General features: G+C 37.3%; 1 protein-coding gene across 6 annotated transcripts in view; it reads right to left on the bottom strand.

Annotated features, from left to right (window-relative positions):
- CCDC152 (coiled-coil domain containing 152) overlaps positions 1 to 19,367 on the bottom strand; it is a 28,387-nt gene extending 9,020 nt beyond the window's left edge. The window contains exons 1-4 of one of the 6 annotated variants that reach the window (XM_019464282.2): positions 19,306 to 19,367; positions 17,169 to 17,257; positions 15,146 to 15,251; positions 10,142 to 10,210 (exon numbers count right to left, since the gene is read on the bottom strand). In XM_019464282.2, coding sequence (XP_019319827.2) covers positions 10,142 to 10,210; positions 15,146 to 15,251; positions 17,169 to 17,255 — 262 coding nt within the window. In that variant the 5' untranslated portion in view covers positions 17,256 to 17,257; positions 19,306 to 19,367. Of the gene's footprint in view, positions 1 to 10,141; positions 10,211 to 15,145; positions 15,252 to 16,568; positions 19,037 to 19,173 lie in introns of those variants that run through there. The other 5 variants (XM_019464281.2, XM_019464279.2, XM_019464280.2 and 2 more) reach the window with 5 other exon arrangements.
- Between the last annotated feature and the right edge of the window lie 7,586 nt (positions 19,368 to 26,953).

The raw sequence follows: 26,953 nt of genomic DNA, 5'->3' as shown, positions 1-26,953 counted from the left end.
CAGGATAAATGAAAGGTATAATTGAAACTGAGATTCATAAATTAACATAGGTCTGCAATGTATGTTTTTTTGTTTTGTTTTTGTTTTTGTTTTTTTTTACCATTAGTCTTCAGTAATTGCAGCCTTATCAGTAAAGCAGGTGTATGGTTGGATTGATCCATATTTGAAAATTACTATAGTTGGTATTACAGGATGGGTAATGGAAATAAAACCACTGCCAAAAGAGAAGATAAGTGATATTCTAAGCTAGATATATAAGCTATAAAGGAAGGAAGGTTTTATCTTACAGCAACATTATTGAGAGCATTGTTATATTTACTTAATGTCTTTTCATGTAAAATGTAAATAAGAAAAAAAGAGAAACATATTAAAATATGGTTTTGCATCTTTAATTTGCCATATTGTTTCAGACCTACCATAATTGACATCTTTTGTATATAACCAAAGCCATCTCCTGACTTGGGATGATTAAGAAGGAGCAGTGCTTGACAGTTTTCTATACTCACCTTGGTAATCTCTAGATTAGATCAGGAAAGAGTCCATCCTGAAATAGTGTGTGATGAGAGTTTGAAACAGAGACAGATTCTGTACCTAAGCCAGACATAAAAGGCTCAAAGCTAAAATATAGGCCAGGAGTAGACTTGGCATCAAGACTTGTAATTCAAAACCAGAGTGAAATAGAGGCCGGGGCTTGAGTTCAGGGACTACTGGGGACCAGTGACAAGGATGAATGAGACACTAGACTTGGGTAACAGTAATTATAGCTTTGTATTGTTTAGAATCAGTTTGTCTGTCAATATAGACAAAAAAACATCCTAGAATTTTGATTGGGATCACACTGAATTTATAGATCAAGTTGGGAAGAACTGACATCTTGACAATATTGGGTCTTCCTATCCATAAACATGGACTATTTCTTCATCTATTTAGTTCTTTTTGATTTACTTCATCAGAGTTTTGTAGTTTTCCTTATATAGATCTAGAACATATTTTGTTATACATATACTTAAATATTGAATTTTGGAGGTTATTGTATTTTTACTCTCAAATTTCACTTGTTCATCGCTGTTATATAGGAAAACAGTTGACTTTTATGTATTAACTTTGTATAATGCATGCAACCTCGCTATAATTGCTTATTAATTACAAGTTATTTTCCTCCCAAATCTTCTGAATTTTCTACCTAGACAGTCATGTCATCTATGAACAAGGACAGTTTTATTTCTTACTTCTGAATCTGCATACCTTTTATTTCTTTTTCTTGTCTTATTGTCTTGTCTTACTGTCTTATTGTACTAGAACTTCTAGTACAATGCTGAAAAGGAGTGGTGAGAGGAATATCCTTGCCTTATTCCTGATCTTAGTGGGAAGCCTCTAATTTCTCACCATGAAATATGGTGTTAGTTGTAGGCTTTTATAGATTTTCTTTTTAAATCAAGTTGAGTACATTCCCTCTACTCCTAGTTTACTGAGATGTTTTATTTTCAATCATGAATGGGTGCTGGATTTTGTCAAATACTTTTTGTGCATCTACTAATATGATCATCTTTTCAATCTGTTGGTGTTCTGGATTAAATTAATGAAGCTTTGAATGTTGACCCAGTCTTGTATACTTAAGATAAATTCTACTTTGTTGTAGTGTATAGGCCTCCCAAAGCCCTCTTCATTTCTGTTACAGAGTTTTTGATCTCTAGCATTCCTTTTTGCTTCTTTCTTAGGATCTCATCTCTCTGCTTACATTGCCAATTTGTTCTTACATGTTATCTACTTGATCCCTTACAGTCCTTAACATAGTAATCATAGCAGTTTTGAAATTCCCAGTCTGATAATTCCAACATCTCTGCCATGCTTGATTCTGCTCTGTCTCTGCAAATTGTGTGATTTTTTTTTTGCCTTTTAGTTGGGCTAATATAATAGAGAGTCTAGGTTCACCCTAACTTTTGGTAACATGTTAGCAGCTCTCTTTAGAATACAGAAATATTTAGCTTAGAAATATATATTTTTAAATCTTGTGCCCTAGTTAGTAATTTCAGGTTAATAGCACAAGTCCCACCCAACATCCTATTACACTTTTCCTCCTACAATCTTAACATAACATAATCAATAACTAGTCACAGCAATAATGAATCATTAAAGATTTAAAAAAAAATTTTTTTTAACGTTTATTTTTGAGACAGAGAGAGACAGAGCACGAACGGGGGAGGGTCAGAGAGAGAGGGAGACACAGAATCTGAAACAGGCTCCAGGCTCTGAGCTGTCAGCACAGAGCACGACGCGGGGCTCGAACCCACAGACCGCGAGATCATGACCTGAGCCAAAGTTGGACGCTTACCTGACTGAGTCACACAGGCGCCCCATTAAAGATTTTTTTAATGTTTATTTTAATTTTTTGGCAGAGAGAGAGAGAAAAAAAAAAAGAGAGTGAGCAGGAGAGGGGCAGAGAGAGAGGGGGACAGAGGATCCAAAGCAGGCTCCATGTTGACAGCAGCGAGCCCAGTGTGGAGCTCCAACTCACAAACTGTGAGATCATGACCTGAGCCGAAGTCAGACGCTTAACTGACTGAGCCACCCAGGCACCCCTAAAGATTTTGGATGTTATATGAATAATGCTTTAGGAAGGCTTGTCTTGCAATATAGTACTGTTAAGAGGAACTTTGGAAATGGAGTCTACGTGTGAAACTGTCGCAGAAGCATGGGTAAGAGGTTATGAATATGTAAAATTGATATTGTTGGAGAGGAAGAGTACATAGTAACTGCAAACTTTTGGAGTCCTGGTTATTAGGAGAATAGAAGTATTTGGAGCAGAAAGAGAAAATCCAGAACTATGTTTACAGGGGAAGATGATGAGCAGCATAAATATCCATTAAATCACAACATTACAGTGAGAGTAGAAATCTAAAATCAGTTTGCTTTCAAAGGCTGTAATCAGACAGATAAGAAAGTGTTATATTTTAAAGTGTCATATTTTAAAATGAAGAGATTAATCTGAATGGTGGCTTTAGTTTATAAAAATTTTGCTGGAAAATTGATATTTCCTTGAATGGAAAGCACCAATAATTTGACAATATTTCCAACTAAAATACTTACTTATAAAATATACTACTGCCTTTAGAACAAATACTTCAGATATGTTTCTCCCACTCACTCCCATTCTAATGGGATTTTCAAACCAGAGGGACACAGTACATTAATAACCATGTAACCTGAAAGTTTCCAAGATGAAATGTGACTTGTTAATAGAATATATGTATTCTAGAATTAGGAAACTGGAGGATTTTGGAGGATTCTGAACTCTATAATAAAGGAGTTATACTTTCCAGTATCATTCAGTTTTGTATGATTTTCAAGTTTAAGATTTTCTGGTTTTTTTTTTCTTTTGTTTTGTTTTGTTTTTGTCACAATAATTAAGGGCTGGGAACTGCGTAAAAAAAAAAAAAACATTGTGCTAACTAGGCAACTAATACCTCTTGTACCTATTGGAAATGCTGAAGCATCCATCACTGAAAGATGAAAGAAAAGGTATTTGATGCTTTCTTTTTTCAAAAGTTTTTTAATGTTTATTTTTGAGAGAGAGAGAGACAGAGGGAGAGAGAGAGACAGCACAAGTCGGGGAGGGCAGAGAGAGTGAGACACAGAATTCAAAGCAGGCTCCAGGCTCTGAGCTGTCAGCACAGGGCCTGACGTGGAGCTCAAACTCATGAACCACAAGAATGTGACCTAAGCCAAAGTCAGACACTTAACTGACTGGGCCACTCAGGTGACCCCGATGTTTTCTAATTTATAAAAGTATACATGCTTGTCTTAGCAAGTGAAGCATCTGTAAGGGGAAGCTAATCATCTCTACACACCTTCCCTTCCACTTACCTCACCAAAGTTATCAATGTTAGCAGCATGGTCTGTATTTCTTTCCTACTTTTCTTCCAGCTTATATAATCATATATAAACATGTCACACATTTGTACTGGTTTTATTTATTTTTACCAATATAAAATTGTACTACATACATTACTTTGCAAAAAACTTGTTTCCTAAAAATGGATGTTCCTTCAAATCTGTAATTTTTTTATGCATATATGTAAATACATTTTTATAATTTTATATACATAGGGTCATATCATAGATGCTGAGCTACCCTTAGGACACTCTTCCCTTCTCTCTCTTTCATTTTCTTTCTGCTTTCTTTCTCTCCCTCTTTTTTTTCTCCTTTTTCCTCACTCCTCACCCCACACCCCTGGTGTAATTGTGTTTCCTTCTCAGTTTTTCCCTTGAACTTATTAAACTCTGGATCACATGTATGTATACACATACACATTTCCATAATTTTATTCGTATCTTTTGTTCATTTAAAAAATTCTATTTATCCCTGCTGGTCAATTTGTAGATCTCTTTGTATATGGAGAGCTCTTTGTAGATTGTAGATATAAACTACATTTGTATTTGAAAACACTTTTTGAAATAAATTACTTGTTTTTTTTCACTTTTGCATGACAAAATAACATGCAAAGTTTTGTTGCTGTTGTTGCTGTTGTGTGGTACTTTTGTTGTGTTGTTGTTAAAAAAGTCTGTTAGGTCTTTTTTTCTTTATATAGTATCTGAAGTTTCCAGATTGGTCAAGAAGACACCCTGCAGCTAGCTCTAGGTTGTATCCTGGATACAGCTGATGATATATCCTGACTTTTCTTTTAAGTTTTTATTGTTCTTTTTCATACTGAAGTCTTTTCTCCATGTGGAATTTATTTTTAATGTGGTAGAAAAGAGTCCAACTTTCTTTTCTTCCAGATGGAAAGTTAGTTGTGCCAGTACCATATGTTAAAATGCCATTCTTTTCCCAATAAATTGACATATTTCTTGTGTCATCTATTACATTAAAAAATACTGAGGCCTGTTTCTAGAATCTAGTTCTCTATTTTTTCTGTGGATGTATTTTTCCATTTTTATGCCAATACCATAATGATTTCATTACAACAGCTTCAGGGCATGTTGTTATCTGGTAATAAAACTCCCTTTTCTCTTCATTCTTCTTATTTTTTTTTACAGTTCTCTTGTTTATTTGTTTTTTCCATCAAATAGCTTCAAGATTATTTTATACAATCTCCTCCAACCCCAACTTAGAATTTTACTTAAAATGGCATTAAATGTCTATATTAACTTCAGGAAACTGACATTTTAATGATGATAAGTCTTCCCTCTGCCAGAATAACTGATCAACCCATCCAAATGTTATACTGCTTGCATATTATCTGGTTTTGGCACATCTATAATTATGCTAAATGCTAAACAGAACCATATAACTTATCTGTGAACTAAAGCCACCTACTGAAGAAATAACAAACATTCCTTAATACTTTATATTACACTTCAGTTGGCTCCATGTTGCCTTTCATTTGTAATACAAACAACATATGATTATTGTTGGCGCTGTTACTTTTTCGTCATCCTACCAGATTCTACATTAGATTTTCAAACAAAGGTTTCTACTCTGGCTACTTCTTCAAGTGGTAAGGCTCTTCATGGTCTGGCTAGAGTATCTGTAAATTCAAATAGTATTTTGTATCAGTGTAGAGTCTACCTGGTCCTTATATTTGGCAAGTAATCCTTCTCTGGCCCAGCCAAAATTCAACTTATTCTCTTGGACTCTAATAATTTTGCAGTATATTTTTCTAAAATTAGCTATTCTCCTTTTAGGAAGTCCTTAAGTGTACATTGTCTTTATATTTATTGTTCACTTACAGCGAGTTTTTAAAATATCATTTATGATTAGATTGCTTAGCTTTGTAATAATTTCATTCCATAATAAACTAGATATTTTTACATTCAAAGTTTTTACTTGATTGGTTGCCTGAATAAAGGCTATGTTGATCTAGGGGCGCCTGGGTGGGTCAGTTGGTTAGGTGTCTGACTTTGGCTCAGGCCATGATCTCAGGGTTCGAGCCCCGCGTTGGGCTCTGTGCTGACAGCTCAGAGCCTGGAGCCTGTGTCAGATTCTGTGTATCCCTCTTTCTTTCTGCACCTCCTCTGCTCATACTCTGCCTTTCTCAAAAATAAAAGAAACATTACAAAAAATTTAAAAGAAAAATTTAAAAATTTAAATTTAAAAATTTAAAATTTAAAAGAAATGCTATGTTGACCTAAATTAAGATTGTCCTCCAGTGGCATTTACTCAGATCCTGGAAAAGTTTTTGCCTTTTAACTAACTGAATGTTTTTATTTTATTTTATTTTAAATTGGAAATTTATAGTTATATAACCATTTTTTTTCTTATTTTGTTTTGCCTTTGTTTCTAGAAAATTTAGAGCTAACTTTTGTGCAATACTGAAGCACCTACTCCTTAAGTGAGGTTTCTGATCCAAGTATTTTCCTAACTCTCTTCCTATTCATTACAGGCAGGGCCAGCATTATGAATGTGCAATCTGTGTGTCCGTGTTGGGCCCTGCACTCAGAAGGGTGCAACGCTTGCTTTAACATTCTGCCACTAATGTCTTGAAGTTCTTTTTGTCTTCGAACTTATATTTTTAAGTAAATTCCAGTGGGACAATGGAGCATGCATGTGAGCAGAGAAGATAAGAGCAACATCTCTGTCTTGCCACTACATTCATACACGGCACTTGCAATGCCCCATGAACACAGAATTCTGGTGGATTCATGATACTTGGGAGTTCAGCAAGACTCAGAAATACAAGTACAAGGTAAACATGTTCCATCTGCAACTAAGTAAGCAAGGGGCCTCATTTTCTTTTTCACTAGAACTCGCTTCAAATGCAGAAACAAAGCAGTAGCATTCTAAGAAATATGAATGACCAAGCAACTCTACCATGTCCTTTCTTAATTCTGTTATTTCCCTCTATTAACCCAATAATTATGCTAAAAATGAAGACATAAAAGGAAAGAGAAGGATAGGAAAATTCACAGTTCCTTTTCCTTTTAGTCCATCTTTAGTAAGTGTAGGTAGAGAGTATTGGTAGCAAGGGCAGGTATCAAGAAGTAAAATGAGGGGCTTTTGGGTGGTTCAGTTGGTTGAAAGTTTGAGTTCAGGTCAGGTCATGATTTCACAGGTTTGTGAGTTTGAGCTCTGCGTCCTGGCTTGCTGCTATCAGCGTGGAACCCGCCTGGATCCTCTGTTTCCCTCTCTCTCTCTGCCCCTCTCTTGCTCTCTCTCTCTCTCTCTCTCTCAAAAATAAATAAAATTTTAAAAAAAGAAGTAAAATGAATAATAAATGGTTTAGGTAGTTTTGCGCAGCATTTACACTATTCTGGTAAGAATGAAACAAATATGCATGTGTAAGCTAGGAAGTATTAATTATGTACTTTTGTGATTCTGCATAGGAGTTAAATGCTCATGTCTTTGGATTTAAAATTCATTTGCACAATATAAAGATGAATGGTAACATTTATGTTCCTAATTAAAATTTTTCATTCTTTTTTACTTACAGCAACATTAACAGCAAATACAAAAACCTGTCAAGTTGAGAGAGACCACAGAAGAAAGAAAAAAAGCTCTATATTTTAGAACTTTTAATGTTACTTTTTTCCTGCCTTTTGCACATTAGGCCCCACATTTTCATTTGGAATGGGGCCCTGCAAATTATGTAGTTGGCCTTGTTTATATGTTTTGTTCTTTAGCTTTCTTTTAATGTGCCATTAGCAAATCTCTTTTGGAAGGAGGCAATTTTTAAATAATGAAGATTCTGAAGTATATTCTCATAGCAGACCATTTCTCCATACAGAATATACTTATATAAATGTAGCATTTTCCCAAGGATGTACTAGAAGCTAGCATGTCAAATTACTGCATGTTGAAAGAAGTTTTTCTACATTTTTCAAACTACTTTTAATTTGAGCAATACTTTTTTCTTTAGGAGTAACTTGTCATTGATTAGTTTACTTTCTCAGATAATTCTTTTACAAAATAGCACTCAACTATGTGCTATTGTCCTTTTTAAAACATTCTTGTCAGTGATCAATTCTGATTAAATCACTCTGCTTACTACAATTTTGTAAAGTTGTACTATACATAATGATGTCTTCCTGGAAACCTACCCTGATAGAGTCTAAGGGCCGAAATAAATTCAAATTATTCAAGTTCAGTTCAAACAGGGAAAAAAAAGCAATACGAAATTGCAAGAAATCATTTAGAGATAATTGGAAAAAACGAGTTTGAATTCTACTGATTTTGAAGGTGCTCTGTGTTTACAGTTGATTTCATGTGTCTCCCTCTTTTCTTCATATGACACCCTGCCAACGTGTTTGAATTTCTAAACTAAATTCCTGAATTCTCCTCTAATGGACAAAAATCTCTGAATCTTGTTTTCTTTGCCCTGGTAGTAACTAACCATAAGTTAGATGGCATAATGTAACTATCTTTAATACAATGTATTATAGGGGTTCTCCTAAACCAGTATATAATATATAGTAATATGATACAGGAAAAATCCCTATCATTTGATATATTGTGATGAATTACTCTACTAAGGACCCATGTCCATACTCTAAACTCCAAACACACATTACTTCAAAGACAGGATATTATGACTATGAAAATATTGTATTCTTGAGCATTGGTCAATATTTAATATCTTTTGTACAAAAAATTAATTATAATTCAGTAATGAATATGTTAAACATTAACTTTCTGAGACTTCAAAGTAACTTTAATTTCTGGTAGATGTTTTATTTGAACAAAATCCTAGGAAGAATTCAATTAAAGTACCATTTGAATCCTAGAATAAGAGGACTGTAAAGATTATGAACATTCACAATTTTTTAAATGCAGCTGGGTATTGTATTTAGTCACAGAGAAGGGAAAAGTTGTTCTGAACCATTAGCATTGATATGGAAAATGAAAGCCCAGACCAGGTGTGGGATGGGGATCAAACCCTGAAAAAAAGTGAGCAGACTGCTAGAGTCAAGAAAAATGAAAATCTATTGGACACAAGGGAATCAGAAGTCTGCAGGACTAAGCCAAAAGAAAAGGCATTGGAGAGGCACCTGGGTGGGTCAGTCAGTTAGGTATCTGACTTGATTTCGGCTCAGGTCATGATCTCATCATTTGTGGGATGGAGCCCTGTATTGGACCCTGCTTGGGATTCATTCTCTCCCTCTTTCTGTCCCCACCCTGCTCGCACTCTCTCTCAAAATAAACAAACAGTAAAAACACAGAAAAGAAAAGGCACTGGAGATGGTGTAGTTCTCTATATTACTCTTTTGCTCTCCAGAGGAGCTGAATCCTCTCTGTACTGCAGATGCTGCCTGACAATGTAAGTGTAAAGTCTTTTAATACAATTTCTATATTTGTTTCATCAACCCTTGAGGAGATATTTTAAGGTAAAACAATGGGGAAAAAGGAAGAATAGTAATTCTTAAAGATAAATACCAGAACATTATAAAGACAATAAGGAATAACATGCCAAAGCAAATAAATGGTGTGTAAGATCATTATCATACTTCACCTACATATAAAAAGTACTTTATGATAACAATAGAAGACTAAGGTAAAAACATTCTTGTTTGATGAGAGTTTTATGTTGGAAGGGACTCTGAACTAGGGACTTTCATCTAGTCTCCTATATGAAAGGAAAATCCCAGTAACACTGCACTGTAGCTAACTCAGGACGAACACTTGGTTGCTTCATCTGTTTTGTCAATGAAGAGGCCTATTGGGTTATCACGACTAGTAAAAATAAAATAAGCTGAATATGCTGGCTTCATTTACACAAACATAGCTTTAGTCTCTGATAAAACACTAAATCATGAACTATCACTGCTGTTTGAATAGTATATTCATCATGTAACTACTACGAAATACCTACTCTTCAAAACTGAACACAGGATCATTAAAAACCAAGAGTACTTCTGAGAACAAATATATTTCTAAACTTTTGAAAATAATAAAGAGAATTATGAATATGATTATAAAATATCTTCTGATGTTCCTGTCAGAATATGACTGAATTATTCTGTTCAGCATGGTATTTCTTATTTCATAACAATTTAGGAACGTATTATTTTGTAATGAGAAGTCTTGGCATTAGCCGATGAGTTTAACAAGTCCAGATTAAAAGAAACTTACTGTCAGTGATGTAAAAACTCTATTTTTAAAGGCACTCAAATATATCATATTTTCAAAGATTTTTTTCTAACTTACCTTTCAAATTATGTTGATGTTCAATGGTCTGCTGTAGCCCTTTTATCATATTATGAAGAGCAGAACATTCTAAAATATGAAAGACACATTTATTTGAAAATTATTCTCTTTCATTTTGGAACTATGCACTGGTATGACATACTAACTTCCATTCTAGTTGGGCATCTGTTTTGATGGTTAAATATTAAATACCATATTTGCATCTAATAAAAAGTTACCTGTGTATAATAATACCATTGATTGTTTACTCTGCCAGCTATTACACTAAGTGCATTATGAACATTACCCCAATTAGTTTTCAAAATGATACTGAGAAGTTGGTATTATCCTGATTTTACAAAGAGAGATGGTCATCCATAGAGGTTTGGTTACTTGCCCAGGATTTTAGAGTTAATAAGTAGAAGGTATGGACTTGAGCATATGTTTTTCTCATTTCAAATCCTGCTCTTAATCTGCTATTCAATACCTCCTGGGGAATTATAGGATATAGTGATGAAACCATGAAACTTGGAGTCCAAGGAAATAGAATAGAGTTTCCTCTCCACTCTCTAGCTATGACACCCTGGACAAGCTTTTTGAGCTTTAGATTCTCCATCTGCAAAATAAAAGTATGGGTAATACCTATCCTCCTTCACATATAAGACTATTCTCATATATAAGACTAATCTGACAACCAAATGAGAAAATAGTACTCTCTAAATTTACTCACAAATGTTCAATATTGTTATTGTTGTTATTTCTCTCCTCTGTCTCTCAACAATTTGTATATATCTCTTTTCTCCTTTTATCACATTTCATTTATTTGTGGTTCCTCCCACTAGATGGTGAACTCTTTCAGGTAAAGATCATATCTTATCAGTTTTGATATTTATTGCTTCTAATATGGTGGCTATTTCATAGGTATTCAATAGTATTTCTATTTATTGACTAAAGGAAAGAACCCATACTGTGAAGGGAAAATGCAAAATTTTGCCTTTCGGTTAGAGGTCTTACACTCAGTCTCCAGTACTTTCTTCAACTATGCTAATAGAAATGAAAGTACTTTGCAGAAGTTAAAAGCTTTATGCAGATATAAGGTTCTTCTGTTGTGGTTTTTCACTCTTCCTTGTACCCCCTGTACCACCCCCCACCACCCACTCAAAGTTCCCACCATCCTCCATTTTTTCTCTTTTACTATTTCCTAGTAATAGATTGATGGTTAAATCACACTTGACATTGCCTACTTCATATATGTTACTGTGTTAGCTGCTATAATTAAAAAATTAAGGGGGCACGTAGCTGGTTTAGTCGGTGGAGTGTGCGACTCTTGATCTTAAGGTTGTGAATTTGAGCCCCACATTGGGTAAGAGATTACTTAAAAATAAAATCTTAAAAAAATTAAGGAGGCATAGACTCTGCCATCACTTCTCTTTGTGCCTTTTAGAGGAATAAATAGATAGCTGAAGCTATTTCAGTACAGTTGACTCTTGAACAACATTGGATGTTTAGAGGTGCTGATTCCTGTGCAGTTGAAAATCTGAGTGTGGATGTGCTTGGATGGCTCAGTCGGTTAAATGTCCAACTTCGGCTCGGGTCATAATCTCGCGGTTTGTGAGTTTGAGCCCCGCGTGGGGCTCTGTGCTGACAGCTCAGAGCCTGGAGACTGCTTCAGATTCTATGTCTCCCTCTCTCTCTGCCCCTCCCCTGCTTGCATTCTGTCTCTCTCTGTTTCTCAAAAGTGAATAAACATTAAAAAATTAAAAAAAAAATCTGAGTGTGACCTTTGACTTCAAAAAGTGAACTACTGGGGCATCTGGCTGACTCAGTTGGTAGAGCATGTGACTCTTGATCTTGGGATTGTGAGTTCGAGCCTCACATTGAATGTAGAGTTTACTTTAAAAAAAAAAGTTTCCAAAACTTAACTACTAATAGCCTACTATTGGCCAGAACCTTACTGATAACATAATGTCACTAACACATATTTTGTGTTATATGTATTATAGCCTATATTCCTATAATAAAGTAAGCTAGAGAAAAGAAAATGTTATTAGGAAAATCAGAAGGAAGAGCAAACACATTTATAGTATTGTACTGTCTTTATCAAAAAAACATGCACATGTGAGTGAATTCATGCAGTTCAAACTCATGTTGTTCAAGGGTCAACTGTAATCAGCAAATTGAAAACAGAGCCCTGAAACTGAAAGTATACTGAATTTTTTAAAAAATGTGTATTTTCAAAATATGAACACAAGGTGGCTCTCTCAACACTTTTTTTTCCCAAAGGAAAATGGCTCAATAAAAATTGTTCATAAGGTAGAATACCATTCCTTATTTTAGAATAATGGCTTTTAATTCTTTGCAAACCTTTATCCACATTATCATTTCTGTTGGATTTTAGAATGAATACTATCCTATCCAATGCTTCTTAAAAGCTAGAGCTCAGAATATTAAGCTACTTGTTTAAAAAAAATTTTTTTTAACATTATTTATTTTAGAGAGACAGAGCATGAGCAGGGGAGGGGCAGAGAGAGGGAGACACAGAATTCCAAGCAGACTCCAGGCTCCAAGCTGTCAGCACAGAGCCTGACGTGGGGCTTGAACTCACAAACCACGAGATCATGACCTGAGCCAAAGCTGACGGCTCAACCGACTGAGCCACCCAGGTGCCCCTAAGCTACTTCTTAATACTGTATAATTTAGTAAATAAATGGTGGTTTTGAGCTCACTTTAGGCTCTGCCATTAACTAGCAATTTGAACATTAATATCTATTTCACAAAGCACTTGGAAATGTTGAATACAATTATGTATGAAAAGTACTTGGCCATTAATACTAACATTATTATCATCTTCAACTGGCACAGAAATTCTTTATCTGGTATCCAATGTAGAAAATATAATGTCATGACCTCATTCTTTATTGTTGAACAAATCGAATCATATATCTAGTTTGTTATTCCTCTCTAGGTCAGTTGGTACACACTTGACTCTACAAACTTATTCCTACTAGTTCTTTTACTTCTGCTGCGTATTACCCAGTAAAAAGGCCATTAGATTTAGAATAAGTAGAGCTGGATTTTAAAAAAGTATTTAATTATTTTTTCAAATGATAAATACACACGAAATACTAGTATAGTAAAAAATGATTATCTCTCCAGTTTCGGCCTCTAGACTAACCAGTTTCCCTTCCCCCAAAGCAAGCACTGTTACCAGGATACTGAGGCTGTTTATCTTTCCAGAGATACACAAATGTATCAGGGAGAGGGTTTTCTGTGTGTACAAAGATATTTTTATAAAAATGATAGAAGATGGTTGTGAACACTGTTGTTTTCATTTATGGTATCTTGGAGATTATTCTGTATCATATAGAACTACTTTTTCTTTTATCAGCTGCCATAATTTAACCAGAATCCTACTGATGGATCACACTTGGAAAGGCCTTCTCCGTACTAAAAAACACACAAAAAACCCCACAAAAACCCATATTCTATTCTATTTTTTTGGGTGGTTTCATTTTTTTCACCTTTGATTAACTTTATTTGTTGGCATAGTTTTAGATGTACAGAAAAATCAGGAAGGTATTAGAGTTGCCAAATATCCTACACCCAGTTTCCCCTGTTATTAATACCTAACATTAGTATGAGATGTTTGTTACAATTAATGAACCAATGTTGATACATTATTATTAACTAAAATCTATACTTTATTCAAATTTTCTTAGTTTTTACCTTATGTTCTTTTTCTGTTCTAGGATCCCATCCACAATACCATATTGCATTTACTCATCATGTCTTCTCAGTGTCCTCTTGGCTGTGCTAGTTTCTCAGTTTTCTTGTGTTTGATGACCTTGACAGTTTTGCAGAGTGCTGGTCAGGTATTTTGTAGAAAAGCCCTTTTTGGGGATTTGTCTGACGCTTATCTCATGGTTAGATGGGGTTATGGGTCTTTAGGAGGAAGATCATAGAGGTGAAGTGCCATTTTCATCACACCATGTCAAGGGCACATACATATGGCTTTCTCTCCTTTCCCTCCTGACACAGGGCACTTTATTAGTGAGGAGTGTTGGTCTGGGAAAAGGGTGTTGGGATGAACAGGATCAGCAACTATCCTGGGGAACATTCCTAAACATCAAGCATTCCTCCACGAAAATTTAGAGAAAACTCCATCATGGATGAAACCTCCCCAGAGGACAGCACTGTGACCACCCGGCCCCGCCAGCAGTGGTACAAAGGGCACCTAAGGACAGAAGGGCTCCAGTACAGCAGGGCTTCAATGTCAGGCACAGACTGTTGGGGGCATACCAGGAACTTCTCATAGTTCCAAGTGAACATGAGGGAATTCTGGCTCTCTTGAGTTCTCCAGATACCCTGAACTGGTTGCACAGTGAAGCCAAGCACTACTGGGCCTTGAAGGCTGCAGGTGCAGCTGAAGCTCATTTATCTGGGTGTAATCCCAGACCATTGTGCCTCAAAGCAAGTTGGCATTCTCAAAGAGCAGCGCCTTGCCCTGCAAAGAGCCTGGGTTTTCAGGTTCCCTGCAGGCTAGTGGGCATGCAAAGGATGGACCAAGACCAGGGACACAGCCGGGAGGACAATTGGTTGCTGGGAGCTGAGAGGCACACATGGCCTGGTTGTCCCAGAAGTAAGGGGAGAGCTTTGGACTAGAACAGCCCATTTTTGGCACTAAAATTTTTGACCCATCTGAAATTTCTTTTGGTGTAATTGTGAGACAGGAATTCAACTGTTATTTTTTCCCATGGTTTTGAAGGCTTGGACTTGCCATTTCTTGGTTTAGTGGTCTCCAACAGATTATTTAATTTCTCTCATCCTATGTTTCTTCATTATTGAGGTGGCTTAGTAATACCAATCCTATGTATCAGGGCTATAAAAGATAAAATGAAATGATAGCTCGGAAAGTTCTATGTGAATTTAAAATATTTTACAAATGTATGGTATAATATTAATTGTTGTGGTACCAGAAAATACTCTTATGAGATTTTGTATTTCTTCAGGCAGTAAAGAACTAACCTTTTTTAATTGAAACCTCCTTTGTTTGTGTTACTTTTAACAAATAGTTAGTTTTTTCCAACTGCATATCCAATATATTATTCTTTCCACTGGTTTCTATCATTTTCTGTAGAAGAAACAATATATATTACCAAAGCAAGGAATGTCGCTATTTTTATTTTTTTTACCTAATGATATGAAGACTAATGAAAATACAGACCACTTAATACCTGCAAGTCTAATAATTAAGTCTGGCATATGTTTTATGTAAGCCAACTTCCTCATTTATCTAATTTTAAAAGTAACATGGCAAAAAATTAAAACAGACTAACAGTTATAAAGAGTTATGAAAAGTAAGAATATGAGCTAACTTGGAATCCCCTTCTTTCCAACTATTCAACCCTCAGTCCTATGGTTAACAATTCCTTATACATATTTCCAAAATATTTTATGATTAACTATACAACTATAGGAAAGGATCATATTATACTCTGTTCTGCACCTTGGATGTTCCACTTAGAACTATTATCTTGGAGATGATGTCCATACAAGCACATCTAGGTCTACTTTGTTCTTTTTAAGACCTGCATTGAGTTTCACTTATGAATATACTGTAATTTATTTAACTAGTCCCCTTACTGAGGATAATTTGTGTTGTTTTCACTTTTTTTTTTTGCTATTACAAATAATGAATAAACCTTCAACATACCTTTTTGGTATCTTTGTGTACAGTGTAATAGCTGACATATACCCTTCAGACAGCTTCAAAAATCCTCAATTCATTGTATCATCTATATCTCTACCCACTTCCCCATTCTCTCTGCCTCTGAATTTATCTTAAAGCAACTCCCTGACATTATATTATTTCATCCACAAATATCACCATCTATATGTATCTCTAACAGGTAAGATTCTTAAAAATACAATCACAATACTTTATCACATCAAAAAATCAATATTTCTTATTTAAAATATTTAAGGATATGACAGATATTTCTAAATAATCTCCAAAAATTTTGCACCAATTCCTCTCCCACGAACAGTGCTTCTTATTTCTTTCTCTATTCTCTCTTATTTTAGTAAGAATCACTTGGTTAAGAAAACTCAAGTTCATTGTTTAAAAAAGTTCATAATGTGGGGCACCTGGGTGGCTCAGTCAGTTAAATGTCTGACTCTTGACCCCAGCTCAGGTCTTGATCTCCGGATCATGAGTTCAAGTCCTGCATTGGGCTCTGCAGGGGTGTGAAGCCTACTTAAAAAAAAGCTCATAATGTTATCTCAAAATACCCATTGTCATGAAATTCCTTTATTATGGACATACCAGACTGTGCAGAGGAAAAGAAGGAATAGAGAAGAATGATAAAGAGAGAAAATAGAGGTAGGTATTATTCTCTTTCCCACCCTTGCTTCAAAAACCCACTCCCCAAATCTTTCATTTATTCACCTATATCTTCTCAACAACTATTCTTATTCCTCTCCAAGGCAGACAAGGGGGAAAAAACCTAATATATACTTGTGGGTTTGGTCTATCATGTAATTTGTCTAGATTTGGGGAGAGGAACTTCAAATACATCTGTTTTTAGGCAACAGAGAAGGAAAAAGGAACAGCAGAGGAAAGAGTAAAAAAAAAAAAAATTAGAGTTAGTCATAATGGTAAGAGACTGAGGATTGAGTTTATTTTATTTCAATTCTTATTAAACCATTCCTGAGTTTATGGACATTTTGAACATTTAAGTATGTATTTTCCTTTTAACTTTAGCCAAAGTATATCAACTATTTCCTTGTCCCAGAAACATTTTGATGTATTAGTACAAATGATCCAAAATGAAATATATTTTAAATATGGATTTTAAAAATGAGAAAGGACTTAGCAAAAATATATTTCCATTGTCTTTACTTTGCTTATTTTTTGGTACATTTTTCTTTACTTCCCAAATTCTTCCACTGGCAAAATCTATTTCCCTTTAATACTATAACTTTTATACTATATACTTTTATACTATATATAGTTTTTCTACTATAACTGTTTTATATCTTTACATACCTTTTCTATCTGTGAGAAATCACTTATAAGCTTGTCAAGATTCACACCGCTAATCTTTTTCATACATCCTTCGCTGCTTTGACTCATGTCTAAACTAGTGAAGAGTAAATAGGGTTAAAAAATAGATGAAGAAGTAAACAAAAGCTGTACAATAGTGACAATAAGTCAAATACTAATGTTTCTGTACTCCACGCATAGAGCACCTACTTGAGCTCCAATGCACGTGGAAAATTTTTGCTATACACATTAATAATAGTCAAATGCATTAAGGTTTCTCCATTCTTCTGCATGCCACCCAAGTTTTCTCTAAACAATCTAAAATTAGTGCAATGTTATGTGCATATGTAGAAATTATTTGTCCCTGTTACACAAAAAACTATTCCATTGTTCAACTCATCTTCTTGCCATCAGTATGACAGGACTCAAAATCTGGTGTACTGCTAAATCTGATGTGTGACTTTTAAATATAGGTATTCTCAATGTACGGTGTTTAAAATTTTCATAACTATCATGCCACGAGTATTTTTTGCTGTATTTCCTGGTAGTGTGCTTATTGCCATGGACTGAATTGTGTCCCCCTGCCCCTCAAATTCCTCTGGGTATAACCAGCTAACTGCAAAGAATGAGTTTTAGTTTTAGTCCTATGGAACCAATCATAAGAAATTCTACATTATTCTGGAGGTAAACTCATCCAGTTAGGATGAAGAAATTGACCTTCACAAAACTGCTAGCATTTACACTTGGGGATGGGAGAGTGTTTAGAAGAATTAGGATTAATACAATCTAAAAGTATGAGACACTTTAGACTTTTCACAAGTGAAGTGCAAGGAGAAAATACAAATTTGAAATTTAGGCATTCTTGATTAAGGAAAGAACATATGCCAATGCCTGATGTGTGAAAGTGGTAATGGAAACTAGTCCAAAGTAAAAGGTAAATAAAATTCCTAATTTTACAGGTCATATTATTGTTTCAAATGAAGTACAACACAACAGACATTACTTTGACAATTTGTTACTTCACAAATCTCGTTTCCTTCCTCTTTTTGATTGGACGTTAAATCACATGTATGACATCTGACAACTATTAGTGGTTTTTAAATGAAAGAATTTTAGCTGTGCATTTTCAGCTTACTGAATTATTATTCAAGTAAAACTATATAAAAATCCCTTTAAAAATTACAACTTGATCTTTAAGGCAGGAAAATAATTGTAATTAGCGTCCCATAATAAATACAGCAAAATTCTTTTTTGGGGTAAAGCTTAACAATCATCAGTATTTGATAACTGTTACTCTTTAATAGAACTATAGCATAATCTGAGTAGTTAATGCAAAACTTTCCCCCGTCCCCCACCCCCCAACATTTTTCTTTTTAGTTCTTAACATTTTACATAAAAAGGTTTTACTACAGTTCTCAGATCCCAGCTCTTGAATTAAATTCATTTTAATTTCAGCTTGATTTTCCTCCCAAAAGCCTCTGTTCTAATGAGACTCTGGGAGTGTTTTTCTTTTTAAAACCATCGCTAATATTCCACTGGCTGTTATTGCATGCCGTTCCGCCCGGTGTAGGAGTTTGTCACACAGGCTGAAAAGCCACCCAATCCATTTCTAGGTGTCTTCACGGTACCCCCCAATTTCCTCCATCAACATCTCTTCAGTGGCTGTGGCCTTCGTGCCCGTGAAACTAGGAAACAAGCTGGTGATTCAGTGCCGGTCAAATTCTTCGGTGAGAAGCAGGGACTGACTTGTGACCTTCTGGCCCAGCAGCAACCACCCCCTCAAGTGGGTGACAGCGCCCTTTTCTCCCTGGCTCTTATGCCAACCAGCATCTGGGCCTCAACTCCGTCTCTCCCCCTCCCCGGCTCGGCGGGGCCCGAGGACAGACTGGGGGTGGGGGTGGGGCTCCTCCTCTCCCCTCCCTGCTGCGCTCCGTGAACGCACGCTCGGTCCCGAGGCTCGGGGCTCCCGCTCCCTCCACCCGCGTGCGGGGGACCAGAGGGACCCAACTCTACTGCAGGACTCGCACCAGCGGGCCTGACGGGAGTGGATGGCTTAGGAGACGTGAGGAGGTATGAAGAAAAGAATTTCCAAGGCCAAAGTGGGAATTTCGAACCCGGGGACAAAAGGCCTGGAGCGTACCTGACGCCGCTCACAGTTCCCCACAGTCTCCCGCGTCACCACTTCCGGGTGCTGGTCCGCCCCGCACTGCTGTCCCCTCCCCGGAAGCAAGTTCCCCCAACAATAGGCCCGCCCTTCTCCCGGCCCCGACCTGGGCCGCCAGTTTTCCACCTCCGGTGGTCCCTGCCTCCTTGGCCCTTGCTCGCCTCAGCATTTGGTGCTTCTTAGATATTTTTTTCTGGTTTCTGGGACATGACCCAACATCTAGTGCCTGCCAGATTCCTAATTATTTCCCTGACCAAAGAATAAATCACATTGGTTTTAAGTTTGGAGCAGTGAGTCAGCATCATTGAATTAATAATCCATATTTATTTGAGTAACTTATGAAATAGGCTTATAATGTACGAAGAGACTGTGCTAGGTGATGGAGATGAAAGCATGAATATAATCAGTCTGTGCAGTCCAGAGTCAGCTGATGGAGATGATCTCCCATCTACAAAACTGTCTTGGTAACTAATGGTAAAGGCTTAGGCTCCCTCCGCATGAATTCAAGCCCCCAACTCTTTTATATCCCAACTGGGTGATCCCGGGCAAGTTTTTAAGTATACCTGCCTCGGCTTCTTTATTTGTAAAATTGACATTAATAATGATGCCTACTTCATAGGCCTGTTGTGATGACTAAAGGATTAGAATTTTGGTCAATAACAGTTTGAAACTGTATCCACTGCCAACTCTGGCCTACTTTTTTTTTTTTTTTTTGAGTGGGAGAAGAGAGAGATTTTTATGGATTTTGTTTTCTATGAAATCCAAGATGTGGCCAGCAAATACATGTATACTGTAATAGGATAATTCATACTTGATTATTGGGAAGGTAGGAGAGCATGATGGCAAGATAATCTGGTCAAAGTGGGAAATGTAGGGTGGAGCCGTCTCTATGCCATTAGTCATCTGGGAAGGTTGATTCATCTTCCCAAGACTTCCCCCCCACCCCCAATTTTAAAATAAGAGAAGTGGACTAAATAAAAAAGCTAAAATTTTAGAATTTTAAACTGGTTTTATTAAATATTTTGAAAAATGTTTTTTTCATGTTCTTGAGCTCATTAGTTTCACAAAATTTGTGTATATTATTTATGCATATATGTCTTATATATATATGCCTTATATATGTCTTATATATATGTCTTATATTTATGCATATATGTCATATATGCATTTTTGTTTAATTTTTATTTATTTATTTATTAAAGTTTATCTGTTTTTTTGAGAGTGAGAGAGAATACGCAAGCTGGGGAGGGACAGAGAGAGGGGATGCAGAGGATCTGAAGCAGGCTCCACGCTGACAGCAGAGAGCCTGACATGGGGCTCGAATCCACAAATCATGAGATCATGTCCTGAGCCAAAGTTGGATGCTTAACCGACTGAGCTGCCTAGGCACCCCTTATGTTTAATTTTTAAACTTCTGGCTACCCAATAAGCTTTCCTTGATGTAACAACACATAGGGATATTAAAAATGGCCTTTTGAATTGCTGGTTCTATCCAATTAGCACATATAAAATGGGTTCCATGTAACCCATATCATAATGGTTATTGAAATAAGCCCATTTTGAGACCCACCTAAGATGCTACCTTCTCCATAAGGCATTCACTGATCATATCGATCAGCTGTGACATGCCTTTCCTTACTCTATGCTCCTATTACACTTCGGACCAGGCTGGCCTTCCTGTGGCCTTTGTTAGGGCTGTTGGAATTTTTTTCCCGCTGTTTGATCAGCTCCTTGGGGGAAGAATCTCTATTTTATATATATATTTCTCCATAGTGCCTAGCTAATGAGAATAAATAGAAATGAACCAATACACCAGAAATAAATCAGAAAAATTTAGCTTGATTTTTCTAGTTTGAAATGAGTCATAAGCTTCTCTTCCAGTTCATAGATACCAGTTTTTTTTCCCCAAAGAGTCTAGTGAGTTCAAAATATCTCTGTCAATGAGAAACTATATAAACTTCCCATGATTTCATTTTTAAAAAGGGAATGCCTTTCACAGTTGTATTCACAGTTTTATTCATCAAGTATCATCCAATTGAGAAACAGAAAGGATTCATTGAGTATTTGCTCAGAAACTGCCTGAAAAACCTAAGAGGAATAAATTATATTATTGTGCTATATTAACAAAGGGAGTATAAAGAAAGTAATGTGCAAGTCCATTAAAAAATACCATGATTGGGGCGCCTGGGTGGCGCAGTCGGTTAAGCGTCCGACTTCAGCCAGGTCACGATCTCGCAGTCCGTGAGTTCGAGCCCTGCGTCAGGCTCTGGGCTGATGGCTTGGAGCCTGTTTCCGATTCTGTGTCTCCCTCTCTCTCTGACCCTCCCCCGTTCATGCTCTGTCTCTCTCTGTCCCAAAAATAAATAAAAAACGTTGAAAAAAAATTTAAAAAATACCATGATATGGAAAATAAACATACGAGCCTACCCAATTGCAAAAAAAAAAAAAAAAAAAAAAAAAAATCAGAGGCTACTGATTTATTCATATAAGGATCTTAAGATGAGTGATATGGCGATTTTTTTTGTAGGTTACAAACAGCTTCAGTTATTAATTCATTCAAAAATATTTGTTAAGTCCTTGCAAGGTATCAGCTACTGAGTGTCTAGGCACTATGGAGAGAAAGGCAAGTAAGGTGCTATCTTAATTTGGACCTCACATCTCATAGGATTGCCTTTTTAAGACCATGAGCAATTACCCATCTGTTCAATGAAGAAATACTTGCTGGGCACCAAACCTGTTCTGGGCTCTATAAGAATAGGAATGAATAAATCAGACATGGTCCTGGACCTCAGAAGGCTTACAGTTTTGAGAGAGAAATACATAATAAATAAGTAAACGACTGATAAATAAAAACTGAAATAAGAGCAAAGAAAGAAACACAAATCTAGGATATTGACTCAAAAAGTGAATGGGAGCAGCTTTAGATATAGTGATCAAGGAAAGTCTGAGGAGACTTCCTCCTCCCCTTCTTCTTCTTCTTCTTCTTCTTCTTCTTCTTCTTCTTCTTCTCCTCCTCCTTTTTAAGTTTATTTATTTCTTTTGAGAGAGAAAAAGAAAGCACCGTTGAGGGTGGGGCAGAGAGAGAGGGAGAGAGAATCAAGCAGGCTCTTCACTGTCAGTACAAAGCCTGATACAGGGATCAAACTCACGAACCATGAGATCGTGCCCTGAGCTGAAGTCTGATGCTTAACCGACTAAGCCACCCAGGTACCCCTCAGTTTCTTCTTAATGCTCACTTTCCCTGATCGATTTTCTTATTCTTATTTTTCACTAATCTGTTTTAGTGGCCTCTAGATCTCCTATGGGAATTCTTCATGGCACTACTTAAAGGGAATTGGTTCTTGTCCTCCTGAGTTTTAGGGCACTGTTGGTTGGTAACCTTCCAGGAAGCTTCACTGGTCTAATCTGAAACCAGTCCCCCCTTACTGTGAGGGCAGGAAGAGACCAAAGCAAGAGACTTGCCACTCCAGATAGATAGGTGGCAGTTTTAATAAACGAAGGGAACTTATGAGGTTTGTCTTGGGTGGCAGCAAGGTGAATGGATCCCCAAACCCACCTGTCAAACCATAAGTTTACATAGAGGCTGTAACTAGGTTCAATCATGTATACTGTGCAGGTGATTCTTAACACCACATCACTATCTCAAGGCCCTGCAGCCTCTAGAAGTGGGAAAGGCAAGTGGAATGCACATTTCAAGGACAGCAGAAGGGATGAAGAGCCTCTGAGTGCCCAGGTCCAGCTCATAGGTCAACTGGCAGTCACATGTTTTTGATGACCTTCCTCAACAGGCACTTTTCACTCTTTGAATCTCATGACCAGGTAAGAGAGAGGCTTTCAGCTTGATGGAGACTGAAGGGATGCAATTTCTAGTAATATCCATTATACAATCAAATATAAATCTCCTATTTCATGTTAAGTTCATTCATTAATCTATCTTGTCTCTGACTTATAGTTGAAGACTGGGAATTGAGTTCTAACCACTTTCCAGTATCTTGATTGTGGAACAACTTTGATAAAGCTGTTTGCAGCCTTTGTTGAAAAATGGGCTTAGCAGTCTCCTCTGAGGCTGTGTTCAATCTTCACTAATGGAATTTACCTTGTAATAAGAGCTTATTCTACTCCATGGGATAATATCTTCATGTCACCGATTGTTTCTCAGGCTGCTCATGGAGGTCTGAAGCCTGTGTTCCAGCCGAGACTCAGCCCAAGTTTTTCCCTCTGTCCATTTCACCTGGGAGATTTTCTACTTCTCCACTCCACCCTTCCCCATCATAAGGAAGTATTTGTTTAGTCTACTTCTCTCCATAGTTAGGAGGCATAAATGGAAGTCTCGGGACTTTTCTGACTCAACAGTAATGTTTGTAAGGGGTGACGGTGGGTAGAAGAGCCCTCACTAACCTGCCTGTGTTACTCTCTTTGCTGTCATCTTTTTAAAAAATGTGTATTTATATATTTTGAGAGAGAGTGTGAGCAGGGGAGGGGCAGAGAGAGAGAGGGAGAGAGAGAGTCCCAAGCAGGCTCTGTGCTGTGAGTGCACAGCCGGACGTGGGGCTCAATCTCACCGTGAGGTTCAATCTCACTGGGAGATCATGACCTGAGCCAAAATCAAGAGTCAGTCGCTTAACTGGCACCTAAGGCTGTCGTCTTTTTAAATGTATGATATGGGGTTGTCTGGTTCTTGTTGTTGTTGAACTTTTTTATGGTTTCATCTATTTTTTGTTTATCTTGCTAGGTTATAGGGTGATGGGATTCTGTGATTTGTTTATTATCTCCCATCTTTACCAAGAAGCATCAATAACAATTGTACACCAATTGTGTGCATAGTTTGAAGAGATTTAAGGAGATAAATCGTACTTGAAATATCATTTACAACTCCTACGAAACAATTTATCCATGGGCTTCATATGCTAGCATGATTCTCAAATTGCTTAGTGTCATGTCTCCTCAGCTCCATGGCCTGCATTATGAAGACTTCATGTCCATTTCTTAATTGATGTTGCTGTTAAAAGGCAATTTCCAGTTCCATTTAAGTTGATCTAGTAATCCCTAAAGGATTTATGTTAGGATTTTAAAGAGAGAATCTGGGTCAAACAGAAAGAAATGATAACCTGTCTCTTCAACACCTTCATCAGCTACTCTGGGGCCCCCTGGGTGATTTCCCCTTGCAGTCGGGTCTCCATCAGGAGCAATGTTGTTTATTTGCCAAAGTACTTTGAACTCTCTCAAAGCCTTGGACGGGAACAAACAAAACAACAATGGGAAATAAAATACCGCTGAGAACCAACAAGACTAATTTCGGCTCCAGGAACTTGAATTACAACAGAAATCTAAGTTACAGTCACCTCACGGGCTCAGCTGAAGGATTAGGCACCTCTAAGTGGTTGGGCTGAAAGTGCCAACCTCTCCCCCTGGATCTTCCCAACAGTGAAGCTGATTCCATCACAGCTGTTGTAAATACTGGAAAATAATATTGCCAAAAACAGGAAGAAGAAAGTGAAAATAGGCACACAGGAAACGAAGATAATTAGATTCCACCTGGATCCTCTTGCTTACTGAAAGAATCAGAGAAAATCAGCTGCCCAGAGTTAGCACGTGGTAAAATGAAACGAACACTGGCAGAATGTCTTCTAACCAATGTTAAATCGAAAGACTTTATGGCTGGACTTGGATTAAAAAAAAATTTTAAAAAACCTTAATGAAGAAAATCCAACACATCAAATATTTCCCTAGGAAAGGCTTAGTGTGGCTGAAAGTGCCAGGCTTCAAATCTTTTGACCAGAACTGGCTACAAAATTTGTGGGGCCTTGTGCGAAATGAAAGTGTGGGGCTCCTGTTAAAATAATATTAAGAATTTTGGGACAGAATAGCAGAACATGAAACCAGGAATAGGCCCTTCTATACGTGAAGCTCGGCTCTGTGCTACTACACTGGTCACACATCCTTGCGGCTGGCCCTGCCTTTGACTCCTGCACTCTCATCCCACAACTTTTTACTTTTTTCTTTAAAAAAAATTTTTTTTAATTCATTTATTTTTGAGAGACAGAGCACAAGTGGGGGAGGGGCAGAGAGAGAATGAGACACAGAATCTGAAGCAGGCTCCAGGCTCCGAGCTGGCAGCACAGATCCCTATGTGGGGCTCGAACTCACAAACTTCGAGATCATGACCCGAGCTGAAGTCGGATGCCCCACCGACTGAGCCACCCAGGCGCCCCTTTTTACTTTTTTCGAGTTCCTCTGTTATTTATATATTTTTGCTTAGACGTTTAGGACTTGTCTGTATGCGGCGGGTGGGTAGAGAATGTTTGGGATGCAGAGGAGGAGGGATACAGCTCCCTCTGTTGACGCCTCAAAGCATTGCATAACCTCCTGCCAGGAAGGCAGGCTCCTCCTAGGTTCCCTCTTATGCTTTATCGCTAATAGTCACTGTTTTATAGCCATGAACCAGTGCGAAGAATTCTTTAAAGTGAGCTCAGCAACTGTTGTGTCACTGAGCTATTCAAAAGGTTACAGGTATATTTGTTTATTTCCAAAGTTTCTTTGTTATGATCGGGGGGAGGAAACACTGCTCTTTCAGTAGGTCAGATTTGGTGGAGTCAGGGGGATACAGGACACAAGGCAAGGTTAAGGTCACTAAGTCATTTCGTTAAAAAGAGAATCCACACAGGCCATAAACATCTTCAGGCCAAAGCGAAAGCTCAGAGTTTTAAGGATTGGCTCTAGATTGAGATAGGAGTTAGAAGTGCTTACAGAAGGCTGGTGCCGCAGGCCAAGTTTGTGATGAGTCTTAAAGATGAGGCTAAGGAGCATAAACTTAACCTTGATAGCCGTGGTGTTGCAGGATTTTTTTTTTTACCTCGATACCTGGGATTCATGGTCTCACCATTTCGAAGAATGAAGAGGTGGACACAAAATGAGCAGCAGACAAAAGTTTATTAGAGAATAAGAAAGTAAGTAGTATGGAAGCTCTCTTTATAGAGAGAGGGTATTCAAAGGTGAATACCCACGACTATAGGAGAGGGTCCTTATTTCGTAAGGTTCTGGTCACACCCCCCCCCCCCCCCCCCCCTTTCCCCTCATTCCTTCTCAGGTCCTACCCTTACTGGCTGGACAACTCTAGGTGCTGGGTTGTCCATTTCTGATTGTCTCGACTCCATTGTGTGAGGAGTCTGACTGGTCATACTACTGTTCCTCCCTCGTAGAACATATGTTTCATGGTTTACTTTCTGTAGTTAGGTATTTTGATTGTCAAATTCCTGAGGGGAACCCCAGGGAGAGTAGTGGGTGTCTGTTACATTCTTAAGAGGAAACTTAAGCCCAAAGGGGCTTTGCTGTGGTCAGATGCTCCCAGCAGTGTTCCAGAATATGTGTTTTTCCCCACCCAGGGACCTCAGGCCCTAACCTTTCCCTCTCTATTTTATCCTATCTTTCCCTATCATAGTGGGAGCTCATCAACATGTTTTAACCAAAGGATTGGCGTGATCCCATCTATATTTTAGAAAGACAGTTCTGGTGAGACCAGAGCTTATGGAAGAGAAATTTGGGAAATCAGATAATAAAAGTCTGAACTTTTAAAAGAGAAAATTCGAGGGATATGTAGAGGTTAAATCCTGGTGATGGAATGGGT

Source organism: Panthera pardus, unplaced genomic scaffold (genome assembly GCF_024362965.1).
Source record: "Panthera pardus isolate Hobbes unplaced genomic scaffold, ASM2436296v1 HiC_scaffold_2, whole genome shotgun sequence".
Classification (NCBI taxonomy): domain Eukaryota; kingdom Metazoa; phylum Chordata; class Mammalia; order Carnivora; family Felidae; genus Panthera; species Panthera pardus.
This window is presented reverse-complemented; position numbering and strand designations above follow the sequence as displayed.